The sequence below is a fragment of the Peromyscus maniculatus genome, chromosome 18 (genome assembly GCF_049852395.1).
Source record: "Peromyscus maniculatus bairdii isolate BWxNUB_F1_BW_parent chromosome 18, HU_Pman_BW_mat_3.1, whole genome shotgun sequence".
Taxonomy (NCBI): domain Eukaryota; kingdom Metazoa; phylum Chordata; class Mammalia; order Rodentia; family Cricetidae; genus Peromyscus; species Peromyscus maniculatus.
In genome coordinates, this window is record NC_134869.1 from 17967992 (window position 1) to 17982472 (window position 14481).

The 14481-nt window shown below is 43.3% G+C and overlaps 1 protein-coding gene across 3 annotated transcripts in view; it reads right to left on the reverse strand.

The window, feature by feature from the left end:
• Nedd1 (NEDD1 gamma-tubulin ring complex targeting factor) overlaps positions 1-11360 on the reverse strand; it is a 47368-nt gene extending 36008 nt beyond the window's left edge. The window contains exons 1-4 of one of the 3 annotated variants that reach the window (XM_042263225.2): positions 10860-11360; positions 7769-7912; positions 4103-4197; positions 373-489 (exon numbers count right to left, since the gene is read on the reverse strand). In XM_042263225.2, coding sequence (XP_042119159.2) covers positions 373-489; positions 4103-4197; positions 7769-7904 — 348 coding nt within the window. In that variant the 5' untranslated portion in view covers positions 7905-7912; positions 10860-11360. Of the gene's footprint in view, positions 1-372; positions 490-4102; positions 4198-7768; positions 7913-10461; positions 10681-10859 lie in introns of those variants that run through there. The other 2 variants (XM_042263224.2, XM_076554626.1) reach the window with 2 other exon arrangements.
• Between the last annotated feature and the right edge of the window lie 3121 nt (positions 11361-14481).

Sequence of the window (14481 nt, forward strand, 5' to 3'; positions counted from 1 at the left end):
TGGCAGCCACACACACTCCAGAACTAAGAGGCTGAACCCTCAACTCTGGTTACTGAACTCTAGAACCACACACTTTTCCAAAACCCAAAACCTGATGACAAAACCACACCTCCGGGAAAGGAAAGCCCGAGGCAGCAGTTCATCCAGACCAGGAGAACTATGTGAATATGTGGGGAAAAAAGCAACAAGGAAAAGGCAACATGCAGCAACAATTTTTATGAGGAAAAATTTCAGCTAGACAGCACCTATCCTTCCCCTGATAAGTCTCAGTTTAATTATAAAGCACTTCAATTATGAGGGCAAAGTTTGGTAACCATTCTAAACAGAGTGTGAGCTGCTCATTCTATAAATATTTAAAATATATTCACTTACCTTAAAGGAACGATGAACTCGTTTTGACTTTAAATCCCAAATATTAACAGTGTTATTTAGGCCTCCACTTGCCAAATACATTGATGTGGAATTTAAATCGACACATGTCTGCTTTTGCTAGTTAAAGAAAAAACAAACAAAATTAGCTTACCAGGGCCCAGAGATGATAGAGTCTCACCCAACACAGTAAGCAGGACAATGAATCTGCTGAATTACAGGCAAAAGACACTGATACTTGCAACTGAAATTCTCCACAACTAAAAATTCGCCTCTCCTCATCCTTTATAGGGATCCAACAACTTATTCATCTTCAGATGTCAAGAAAATCAAAGGTGGTGGTGTTTCTTTACCGAAGGGTAGCCTGAGAGGAAGCCTAAGGAACACCAGTGAGCCTTGGCCTCCTGTCAAGAATGAGCTCACTATCTCTCCTTGCTAAGACCTGCTCTAGGAGCTCTATACAACATCTTAAAATTAATCTCTGCTCAGAAAATGCTAAACATAAGACCTTTAAATAATTTCTAAGCCATGCAGGGGTGGCACATGCCTTTAATCTCAGCAGTCTAGAGACAGAGGCAAGCAATCTCTGAGTTTGAGGCCAGCCTGATCTACAGAGTGAATTCCTGGACAGCTAGGGATACACAGAGAAACCCTGCCTTGAAAAACCAAATTAATTAATTAATTCTAGCACAGACCCCCATTTTACAGATGAGAAAAGGTTTTAAACAGATCAGGACACATGTCCTAAGTCTCCTAGCCAATCTCACCCCAAGGAGTCTTAAGCATCTCAGCAAATCCAGACTTCAGGGCTAGTGGAATGACTCAGTAGTTGAGCATTTTCTGAGTGACTGCGAGGTCGCTGAGAAATCTACCACCAAACACAAACGCATGCATAAACATGTAAACAAAATAACCTGGCCACATATCCTTCCTCAACTTAGCTAGGGCACAAATTATCAAGGTGAAGGTGCTGAATAGGCCTCAGTTCCTTATCACCCTGGTCCCAACTTATCAACAAGGTCTATAAACTCCAATCCTACAATAAATTCCACATGCCTCCCTGCATCCAAATCTATTACTAGCATTAACCCAAACTTTGCCCAAACGGCAGCAGCCTCCCAGCTAGTTTTCCTGTCTCCATTTCTGCTTCCTGAAAACCCATGCCAATAAATACAGTGGACAAAAACATGTAAAAAGGAAGCCAGAGCTGGGTATAAAGGGTTTCAGTGGCTCGGAAGCACACCTACAAGAAACCCCAAACCCATCAACCTGCTGTCAGAGCCAATATTTGTCTAGGCTATCAAACAGAATGAAGACCAAAGACAAGACTCCATGACTTAGCCAAACGACGAACTGCAGGCTTAGGCAAGTCACCTCACACTTTTGAGATGAGTTAGATCAACTGTTCCTAGATTAACAGTTAGATCAACTGACCCTGAGAGTCAGGCATCCCCAGAACAGTCTGTGCTCCAAAGACTCTTATAGATGGTCCCCTTTTCACAACCCCACTGGGTGTTAACCAGCAGTATCAAGTAACACACATAAAAAAGAGCAAGACACAAACACGCACGCACGCACGCACGCACATCAGTGTTTTAACTCTAGTAAAAATGTTCTTACAGCCACCATCCTAGGAAAGAACAGGTCTGAATGAGTAAGATTTACTTTAGAATCTACTGCATTGCAAATCAAAAATTTCTAATAACCATTAAAATAACTTTTAAAAGAAATAGATAAGAATGGTGTCCACCCGGGTAATGCCTGGGGGGCACTCACCAACCTAAGACAGAGCACCTGTGTGGCCTGGGCAGGCATCTCCATGACAGGTAAGGTGACCTGCTGACGTCCCATGCAACCCAAGTCAGAAGCTCATTTTTTAATAAAAGGGGGACCTGTAGGTCCCTGGCCCCCGTTTTGGGTAACTGTTGCCTTGCTTGCGGACCTTGACCTTGATATCCTCCCAATGCTAATTCCCTGCCAGGTTCCACCCTCCTGAATGCTTAAGGGAAGTTCCTTGTCTGTGTATCCTGAATAATGGGCATTAAGAGCTTAGATACAAGATTGTAAAACATCAGTAGAGAACTTCTGCCCTCCGGGGTCCTCCCATTGTGCTGTGAGCCTGTAATTAAGACCTCCTACCCCCTTCAAGAAATGACATTCGACATTTAAAATTACACACACACACACACACACATACACACACACATACACACACACACATACATATATATATCTATACACACAAAAAACAAAAAAAGAATTTTTTAATTTCACATGTACACTGAGTTATATTTTACTTTGAAATAGAATTCTATATTTTATTCTACTTTGAAAATATAAATTTTATTCAGTTAAAAAAAAAAAAAAAAGAATGGTGTCCACCAAAGATTGATATATTGGATGCCAGCTGTCACAGTACAATTATTAAGGTATCAAAACAAAACCTATACTTGAAACTGGCTTACCTTGTTGATAGAAAGAAGTCCTTTTGATGTTAATGTATTATTAATGCATCTAATAAACTTAAATAATTAATAGAAATTGTATGCTATATAGGAATCCTGTACCCATGGGACAAAAAAAAAAAATCAACAGACATCATTTTTTAAACCTTAAATTTAAAAGTTATTTGGTAGCCCACCAAAGCTATTATAATACTGCTAACACCAATTCTGTCCACTTCGAAGAGGAATACACAGAATTAAAAACAAAATCAAGAAGTTAAATTTCATTCTAAAAATAATTTTAAAATAAGTAGGGTGGAAATTTCTTTCCCCAAGTAAAAGAGGCCTGAGAGCCTAAGTGGCATGTGCATTAACAAGGCTGGGACCCCACCAAAATAATGGCCAGATGTGTTACAAGAAATTCCTAATAAAGAGTAGGAAACCACTGTTTGCAGAAAGCTTTTATAAGTATTTGTGCACCTGCTTCATAATGTAATGTGTTAAAGTGGGGAGGGCCAAACTACACAAACAAATGGAGTATTCACCAAGTCCTCAGAATGACTGATTCACATCTGTATACCTCATCTGTTAAAGTATAAAAGTACAAAGTATACGTTTTTCTAAAAGTAGGAGAAGTAGGGTATCGTAGTAATCCAAACACTAAGGCAGCAAAGGCAGGTGCATCTCTATGACTTCAAGGTCAGCCTGGTCTAAATAGCAAGTTCCAGACAGCCAGCAAGACTAGAGTAAAGCACACCTTTTTGTTTAGGTGCCATTCTCTTTGAAGAATAGCTTTTGTGAATGTGTGAATGAAGGAAGAAACCAGTATTATACTGAATGAACTTAAAAAACAAAAGGATAAAGGCACAGTAGTCACTGTGTGCCATGGGCCCAGGACTCACTGAAAAGCTGATCTGTTCCAGGTGCTAAAGGCCCCAGCAGGTCCCTGCGTCGCCCTAAGTGCTCAGCATCTAAAGTGGAAGGATGCCTTGAGAACTAGTCTTCTGTTGATGATCATGCACCCAGTCAGCAGGACAGTTCCATCATGAGGGTTCGTATGGCCCAGTCCACCCAGTGACCTAAGTCACACATCAACAGGAGGGACACAGAAGCTAGGGACTCATTATAACCTCAGTTCACAGCCTTTCCAGTAAGCACACACACGCCACCTGGTACTGAGGTGGTCGGGGCTGAGGAAGAAAATGTTTTAAACACAGCGAACCGAGACCAGTAAGTCATTGACATTTAAGCAAAACTGAGATTTTAAATGGTTTAAAAAGCAAACTTACCCCTTCGGCAAGCTCCAAAAGTGGAACCGGTTTACATTTGCAACTTGACACCACTATTTTGTCACCACTGGAAGAGGCTGTCACTAGGAAGTTATCTAAATGGAGAGTTAAGAAGCATCAAACAGTCCGTGGACACCCACAGCGCCCAACTATGGTCACAGAGCACAGTCAAGTAAGCCAACACCAAGACAGGTCATACACAGCTTTCAAAATGGTTCCCGTCGCTAATTACGAATTCTCTTTTTCAGGAGGGCAGGGAGAACCATCCCCTCTGGCTAGGCTATCATTTGAAAGCCACTTAGCCCTTGTGAAACACTACTCCCTTGCCAGGGTGGGCCAGAAGGTCTAATTTTATCCTCCAGAGGTAAGAACAGGATACAAGCAGCACATGCAAATAATAACCAGCTTTGTCATGGACAAAGTCTGCCCAGGGGACTTACTTACTAACCCAGTGCTCAGTACCAACTGCAGTTAGAAAGCTACTATGCACACCACTCTACTTCCAGCAGAAAACGAAGATGATGTCTTCTCGGGACTAGAATCACGGTCATTGACCCGTCAACCATGGATATATTAAGAACGAGTATTAGAGAGTACAGTAAACACAAATGAGTGTGGTTAAATAGAAACTGCTTATGTTATGCAAATTTAGCTTTATTTTTAAGTTAATTACCTTAGTCTATATAAATTACACATGAGTAATAAGTAAACACAAAACAAAGTAAGTATTTTAAACCAGAATGATTAAGAAGGATCCTCACCCTCTGAGTCATCTTCTTGTCTCCAGAACACAGGAATTTTAAACTTTCAACTTTCAGGAAGCAAAGTCTATGCATGGAAGCAATGGAAACGTCTAGATGATCCTTACTCTATTATTTTGGTCAGTGAGCATAATACTCAGATATTTTATGAATAGACCATGGATTGGAACAATTTTTTGTTGTTGTTTTTGAGACAGTTTCAAATATCTTAGGCTGGCTTCAAAACTCATTTTTCAGCCTAGAATGACCTTGAGATTCTGATCCTCCTACCTCCACCTCCCAAATGCTAAGATTACAAGCACTCACCACCATGCCTGATTTAACATGATGCTTACAATCAAACCTAGGGCTTCATTCATGCTAGGCAAGCCTGTAGCAACTGAGCTACAGCCCCAGCCAATGTATTACTTAAAAAATTAAGAAGTTCATCTATTCTGAACTCCACTGGACTCAGGATGAAGTGTCATCTCCTACCCTGAGAATGAAATCTCCACTGAACTCAGAATGGAGTGTCACCTTCTACCCTGAGAATGAAGTCTCCACTGGACTCAAGGACAGAGTGTCACCTTCTAGCTAAGAAAAGAAGTCCCCAACCAAGGTCAAGGATGGAGTATCACCTTCTACCCTAAGAATGAAGACTCCAGGTTAACAGGTAAGCTGCCATTGACATGAACTGCTCATCATAAAAACAGAGTCCAAGTTTCTCTGGTTTGTGGATTATCAAATGAATCAGCACAGGGCCGAAATCCACAGAGCTAGTCGCCAATGCTCTTCCCTTCAAACTCAACTACAGCCTTGCTTTTACAGTCCCAGTATTTGCACATCTCTGAAATGAGCAAGTCTTGGTAAGTGTTGAGTGGAAGTCCCCCTACAAATTACAGAACAATAAGCGCACATCACTTCTAGGGGAAATAAAATAATTTCTACCAACATAGCGCCACAGAAAGAAGCCATCAGCTTCTTCCTTTGTTTACCACATTTCACCCCTTAGGGCACAGAAAAAGAACCACAGGAAGAGGGGAAACTAGTTTCGAAGTTGTTCTTGTAGTTTTAGAAGTCATGAGAGGAGAGCGGAGCATGAGCTAAAGAAACCAAAAGAATAAAGAACTTCCCTGGCACCTCGTCCTAAAGCTGCTCTTGAATATACACACTGGAACCCTAAGTCGCTGAGTCTACAACTTTGTTCTTCAGTAACAACTGGTACGGAAGGACCACAGCCTCATGAATGGAGTACGGCTAACATGAAGCTCTCTGCACAGAACTAGGACCAGCTTCTGAAAGTCACGTGGCACTCCCTCACTGCCACACCAGTCATTAATGCCAGCTCCTGGTAACACTCCCTGAAACCAAGCTAAGCAGAAAAAAAACACAGCCTATTAAGAATTGTTTCTTTTCTTAGACAGTCCCCCCTCCCCCAAAAAAAGAAACTGTTAACACAATTAAAAACTAAAAATAAGCCGGGCGGTGGTGGCGCACACCTTTAATCCCAGCACTTGGGAGACAGAGCCAGGCCGATCTCTGTGAGTTCAAGGCCAGCCTGGTCTACAGAGCGAGATCCAGGACAAGCACCAAAACTACACAGAGAAACCCTGTCTCGAAAAAAAAAAAAACAAAAAAACAAAAAAAAAAAAAAAACAAAAAAAACACTAAAAACAGAGAGGATCAACTTCACACACTTGCCACTCTCCCTAAAACAGTTTCCACACGACAGGCTGGAGAGTTCTTCACACAAGTTTGATTAATAGAGCATCAAAGTAATTGGTTTCACTGCTCCAATGCAGAAATCAAGGGATGATCAAGAGGGAGATTTAATTCAATAAGAAAAGTTGTCATTTGTTATGTATGTGCAAGAACAGGCATTGGAGATTAAAAAATCCAAATACGTTTGTTCATAAATCAGTCACATTTTAAAGCTTTGTCATTTCCCTTTCATCAGGAAGAATATTAATACTTTGATACTGGTAAAAGCCAGACAATTCTTAACACTTAATGGTTGTTTCAAAACAGTCTGTGTGTTTCACCGAAGATGCATTTCTAGCATACCAATGACATGGAGTATTTTCACGTCAAGAAAACGAAGAGCACTTATCTACAGCAGAGGTCCTCAGCCTCTGAGTGAGTCCAGCAACCTGAGGCACTTTGGACCATCACAACGGGGAGTTAAAAGCATCCAGAGGTTGGGTCGTAGGGGCCAGGAACGTTTCCTAGCATCTTACGACACCCAGGGCAGTCCCCACAAAGAACTGTCAGACCAAACTGCCAATGATGTGGGGATGACAAACCCCAGCTTACAGGCTCCCCCCGCCCCCATACCCACTTGGAATAGCAATAGGATAGCAATCAGGAAAGCACAGGAATCCTCAACCCATTTCGTCTGCTGGGAAACGGTGCTGTTTTTCATCACAGACAGTAAAGACAAATCCAAACATGGCATCAGGAAGATGCAAATGATGAACAGTTGTTTTTATTTTAATCTCCTTGTCATCGGGAAGATGTAAACGCTGGACAGTTGTTTTAATCTCCTCCCCATCTTGCTTCTGTCCCCAAGCTCTCACTGAATTCCACATCAGATTCACAAATACCCAAATGGAGATACAGAAAATCATTCTCAAATCTCTCCCTGCTCTCCTATTACCCTCCTTATTCTGTGCATTCAGTAACTGTAGACAACAGAACTCTACCACCTGTATCTGAAGACTAATACACAGCAAGCTTGAAGGAGGTTACAACCAATTTGTTTAAAATAAACTCAACAGAGAAAATAAGAGCACATGCATATGTAATATTTTTATCTATATTTTTTTTAAATCTATGGCAGCAACATAAAACACTTTTTTTATGGGCCCACAGTTTTACTGATTACTGAAGACTAATAGAAAGTGGTTACTGTTTTTTAAAAGGATACTATTGCTGCTCCAACATATTGAACTGATTCCATGTGGTGACGTGTGGGGGTTGAATTTATCCACCAATGTCATAGACGAAGCATCCCATATTTTAATATCATCTCCTGATGAAGCAAATCTGAGGTTTTCCTCCATGACTGAGCCTATGAAAAGTTTAGAACAACATACACATTACGGAAAAACAATTTTGAAAAGCTGAAACGCCCCTAATGTAAAGGCAGCGGTTTTACTTGCCCATTTCTGTCCACTTTTATTCCAAACAGCGCACACTAGAAGGTAGTTCCAGTGATCTAATCCAGTGACCAGCCAAAACACATTCTCTTAGCTCATCCGTCCAAGAGTCTCCCCAGCAACCCCAACAAACCCAACCTCCTTGGCCCACCTTACAGGACAGGTATGCCTGTGAAGATCTCCTACCTTTCTTTTCTGGGACCACTAGACCTGAACGTTGGCCTTCTTCATGTCTATGTATCAAGCCAAGGTCATCCTCATCTTAGTGTCTCTTCACTTCCTGGCCCTCTAACTGAAAAGCTCCCCCCAGATTCCCCTAAACATCTCCTTATCACTCAGGTCTCAGCTCAAACATCTCTGCCTCTAACAGGTGTTGGAGGTTTCCTAGTAGCTGTACCCAGGACTGCATGGGAGGTTGATTGGACCATGGGCCTGGGTACCAGGTGTTTGTAAGGGTCTAACTAGCAAAGGGGAGGTCTTTTGCTCCACCCCTTGGCATTGTTATAAATAGACGTTTGGAATAAAGTTCTGGGCCGGTGGATATGGATCCAGGCCCACCCAAGTCTATCCTGTGTTTCTCTCCACTCTCTATTTCTAACTAAGTCATTCCTCAAGAGTTCCTGGGGTAAATACGTGTGCGGGCTAATCTCCTACAAAAAGGTGGGTTCCCTATCTACTGTAGCAAAAGTAGCCCCTTTATCAATTACCCTATATTCCACCACCCAATTCAACTTTTTTCATGAAATTTCTGTTGTCTTGTTTGTTCCCATAACAATGTTTGCCTCCTCATATAGGAGATCTGAAACATTCCTGATCCAGAAGTACTACACACACACACACACACACACACACACACACACACACACACACACACACACACAGAAAAAAAATTTACTCATGTTCTCATCTTTTAAAAAATGTACCATAATCTAGTATTCCTGGAAGTCTCAATCCCAGTATCCCAAATTTTCCAAACTCTACAATTAGCAACATGGTTAAAGAAGTTGCCACTGTGTCCCAATACCAACTCTTGGTCCACGCCTCTCACTTCTTATTCAGTGTGATACTGCAACACATGATTCTAACAAAGTGATGTCCCAAGCCAAAGCCAAAGTAATCTAGAAAGATATCCAAGGGACTGCTCCAGGCACTCTGAAGAGCAACAGGTGGTGTGGAAGACAGTGTATGTAGAAATACACAGGAAAGAAGTAAACAAAGAAATATACTCCCACACTCAGTATAGGTGGTACTAGAAAGAGGACTGTTATTATAGAGCTGGGCATGGTGGCATACACCTTTGGTCCCAGCACTCTAGAGGCAGAAGCAGTTGGATCTCTGAGTTCAAGGCTAGCCTGGTCTACAGAGTGAGTTCCAAGGACAGTCAGGGCTACACAGAGAAACCCTTTCTCAAAAAACAAACAAGAGTACTGTATTATTATTCAATAATAAACTGTCAACAATACAACTAATTCTACTGTTTCTATCTAAAAACTAATATACAGCAATGAGTTTGGATGAAGTAGGTCTCAAACAGTTTTTTTTGTAAATAAAATCAACGGACAAAAACCAGGGCACAAGCATATATACTATTTTTTAAATTGGTGATTTTTTTTAAATCTATGGTAGCCACACAAAATATGTCTCTTTATAGGTCAACACAGTTTCATTGATATTTGAAGTCTAATAAAAAGTGGTTACTTTTTTTTAAAAGGCTACTATTACTGCTCCAACATACTGAACTGATTCCACATGTTGACGTGTGGGGGCCGAATTTATCCACCAATGCCACAGACCAACAATGGTCACAGTCGGGACTCCCGATACCATCAACAAAGCCCCACACTTATCTCTAATGGGCTCCAGAGGGCAAGATAAAATGCTTAAGGTAGAAACCATTCATTCCCAAGAGAAAAAAAAAATGTTTTTGTTTGTTTGTTTTTCGACACAGGGTTTCTCTGTGTAGTGTTGGTGCCTTTCCTGGATCTCACTCTGTAGCCCAGGCTGGCCTTGAACTCACAGAGATCTGCCTGGCTCTGCCTCCCGAGTGCTGGGATTAAAGGCGTGCGGCACCGCCGCCCGGCATGAAAAATGTTTTAAGCTAAGAAAAATATGTTATGTTTAGGGAAAGGGTAAAACTTTTAGCCAGAAACTCCCGCGATGGCTGTGCTTTCGAGATACAGAAGTGTTTGGGCGGTTCGGGTGTAGAAGTGCGCGAGCCGGGGGGCTGCTAAAAAGAGTCACGGGTGGAACTGTCGACACTGTTCCTACTTGGTGACTGAAGCGTGGGCCCTAGGCCCCCCCTGTTCCCCTGCTCGAGGAAGAACAAAGAGCAGGAAAGCAGAACTCCTAAGTGCAGTCAACGCAAGAGCAACAAGTCGCTTCCACGACCAAACACAAGGCGCCTTAACTCCTAAGTGCAGTCAACACCAGCGCAGCAGGTCACTTCCACGACCAAACACACCAGGCGCCTGCCTACTGGGCAGTGCGGTGCAGCGGGTGGGTCAGGGTCCCCCAAAGCTGAGTTAAGCGAGGACTTCTTCGGGGGACCTGGCATCAGTCGCTCCGAGAAGGTCCCGCGGAAGTCGAGTGACAGCGACCGACGGTACCTCTTCCGAAGAGTTCTCCGGGGTCGCTTTCCCCGGGACGCACCCCCCAGGCCCAGGGCGGCTGCGGACCCAGAGGAGGAGAGAGCGAGCCTCCCGGAGCAGCCGGGCCCGCGACCCGGTCCCGTCCCGTCCCGTCCCGGGCCACTCTCCGCCGGGGCGCGCGGCCGACCCCGGGGGCCCCCTCCGCCGCTCGCCGCCCGCCGCGGCCCTGAGCCGGGCGCTCACAGCCACCCCTGGTCCGGCGGAACCTCACCTCTCAGGCGTGGGGGCCGCACGGGGGGCCCCGGCTCCACCCGCTCCTCGCTGCGCTTCCGGCTCCCGCCTGGACTGTTAAACTTGGGCGGCCGGAAGTCCCGCCCCGCGTGACGTCACGGGAGGGGCCGCACTCTTGAGCGTCCCGCTTTGGCGCGTGCTGGGTGGGAGCCCAGAGTGGGGCATTGCAAAGGAAGTTAGTTTATCCTTTCCTGTAGCTTGTGTTTTGGGTTGTTGTTTTGTTTTGCTTTGCTTTGCTTTGCTTTTGCTTTTGCTTTGCTTTTGCTTCGCTTTTGCTTCGCTTTGCTTTTGCTTTGTTTTGCTTTTGCTTTGCTTTTGCTTTGTTTTGTCACTTATTTCGTGGGCTGGCTGCTGTATGCCAGGCACCGCGTTAGGCTGTGCGTGGGCACTGGAGGAACTAGCCTAGAGGAACAAGAGAGCTTTGGACAGGCAGAGGTCCCTGGCCTGATGGCGCTCACAGTCCAGTGTAGTATTAACAAGTCTGTATGTAAACGTAAAGGGCAAAGGATAACAGAGTAAAAAAGGTGGGAAATTGGAGGCCAGCTACCACAAAAAGGTATCACAGTTACCACAAAGAAGATGTGACAGGGTCCCTAGTAGAGGAAATTAACATGGATGCTGGTTTAGGAGAGGGCTCCATAAAGAGGAAGCCATGGGAAGCAGATAATTACGAAACATCTAACCCAAACCGAAGCCTAACCCTGAAGGTTGAGAACAAACTCAGCGGCGGCCTAAGCCTCTGAGCTAACTATCTTCAAATGCCAAGCCTCACGTGCTGCTGGGTCAGTTCCATGAACACCGTCTCGGTGGTTATTCTTTTGAAGGAAATTTATCTCGGGGTGGAAAGGGGCGAGTGAACTGAGTTTTCCAAGGTCCTTGCTAAGAGACTGCTCTAGTGACCGTTTCCACTTCCATTCCTGAGAGGGTATTTCTAATGGAAAGTTCACTAGTTTGTCCTAGGTGCACACAGGATGTGTTTCAGAACTGGATACATAATATCCCAGTTATCTACACCCGTAGAACTGGAAACCTATGATGTCTCAATCCCCACCTCCCCCAGAGGGGAAGATGAAGTCCTCAGCTTCTGGAGAGGGATGGGGAGCAAGCAAAATACGAAGGCAGTGAGTAGTATCTGGCTCATATAACCGGCAGCTTTGGGTTTTATTATCTGATGTTTGCTGGGGATTTGGTTAAACGTTGAGACCTGAGAAAGCAGAGAAAGGAAGAACTGGGGTGATTAAAGAGAAGGATGCTTCGAACAGAAAAGACAGGTTTCTGACAGTGAAACCACCAAGAATACTTAAGACTGTATTATATGGTGGGGGAAAATGTTGACATCAAAACTATCCTCTATTAAAAGTAACAATTGTGGGAGCCCGTTTTCAGGTTCCTTGTGGCTTTACCCAGCAGGTCCGCATAGAGAATGATCAGGACCACAGGCCTGAGTGCAGGTGTCTGAGATGGTCTGCACTTGGCTCTGCTGGGGGAGGAGGTCTTTTGCTCCACCCGTTGGCGTCTCTATAAATACCCTGGGGCAGAGACAGTCCGGCCGTTGGAAAAGGTTCCAAGCCCTCTCGAGGTTATCCTTCATTTTTATTTTCTATCTGTTTGTCTCCACAAGATTCTCCACAATAAATCCTTCTATCTAATATTTCCTGCTGCTCACACTCAAGAAAACTCTGGGGAGCTGTGGGGTTGGTGGGTAAACGCCCCACAAACGATGAAAGTAAATAAGCTGAGCACAGCAGCTCTCACTAGTAACTCCAACATCCAAGAGACTGAGGCAAAAGAATTGCCATGAGTTCAAGGCCAGCCTGAGCTACACAGCAGATGTTATGTGAAGAGAAAACAGGAGTAAATATGATTCTCTAGAGGAACGAAACTGATAGTATGAATATGTGTGTGTGTGTGTGTGTGTGTGTGTGTATACATACATATATATATATATATATATATATATATATATATATATATATATATATGCTTTATTAGAGTGACTTGCTGGATGTGGTCCAACTAGTCCAAAGAACAGAAAGTCCAAGAATCCAGTAGCTCTTTAGCCCATGGGACTGGATGTCTCTTCTGGTCTTGAGTATATGTCAGAGTCCTGAAGAAGTAGTGAATTATCCCAGTGAAGGAATGACCTCGCCATTGAGAATAAGGGTCAGCTTCTTTCTTCCCTGCTTGTTGTATGGGCTGCCAGGAGAAGGTGTACCCCATACTTAGCATGTGTCCTCTGAGATCTAATGACCCGAATTTAAGGTGGGTTTTGTGACCTCAAGTGATCTGGATTTAAGGTGAGTCTTACTAGTTCAAATGATCCAGTTAACTGAACATGCCTCATAGGTGCACCCAGCAGCTTGGGTTTTTAGTTCATTCCAGATGTAGTCAAGTGGACAACCAAGAATAACCATCACAGGAGCAAGCATATTCCATGATCATAGTTGAAAATTTGAGTGAAATCCTTTCCTATCAGGGAGGGAGGAATCGCTAGTGATGTAGAGATTGGAATACAGTCAACTATCTGCTTGCACAGAGGACTTTACCCCCTTGCCCCAACTATCACAAGATTACCATCCTCTTCAACTACATATTTGTAAAAATAACAGGCTGAAGAATTAAACAAGTTTAAATAGATTTATAAAAGAATAGACCTTACAGACTAGATTCTCCGATCACAATAATGCTAAACATAAATAGAATATAATAAAGAGTCTAGAAAAGTTCCAAACATCTGAGAATTAAACAACTTTAACTTCTAGACAACTCCGGATCAAAGTAGAAATAAATCATGAAAATAGAAAACATTTTACTAGATGAAAAAAATACAACATATAAATTAATGTAGGTTTGGTAATGCACACCTGCAGTCTCAGCATGCTAGAGGCTGAGGATTGGAGCCCATCTGGGTTTCCTGGTGGTTTTGCCCAGCAGGTCTGCATAAAGAGGATTATTGGACCACGGGCCTGAGTGCCAGGTATTTGGAAGGGTCTACACTTGGCTGTATCTCACAAGGGAGAGGTCTTTGCTCCTCCCCTTGGCATTGTGATAAAAAAAAGCCCTGTGGAATAAAGTTCAGGGCTGGTAGGTTGAGACCCAGGCCCTCCCGAGGCTATCCTGTGTTTTCTGTCTTTCCCCTTGTTGTCTAGGTATCTCTTTCCAGCTAATGTTTCTCACTTCTCCCTACTCAAGAGTACCCTGGGTCATAAAAGTGGCAGCTGGTCTGCCATAGCTGAGGCAGGAGGATGGCAAGCTCTCAGATTGCAAGCTCAAGGTCAGCCTGAGCTGATGTTGAGTTCTATCAAATATGTAAGGAAGAAATAATACCAGTAAACACAAGCATCATAAAGAAGTCGAGGGAATACCCTAAGCTCATTTATAAAAGACAATATCACTCTGATTCTAACCACTGAAAAGGGCATTAGAGGAAACAACCATAGATTTATACCCCTTTATATATAAGACAACGTTATATATAGATATACATGTATATATGCAAACAAATCCAATACTATATAAGAAGGGTTACGTATCATGTCCAAGTAAGGTTTATTCCATGAATTCAAGGCTGATATAAAAAAATCAATATAATTGAGGTAGGC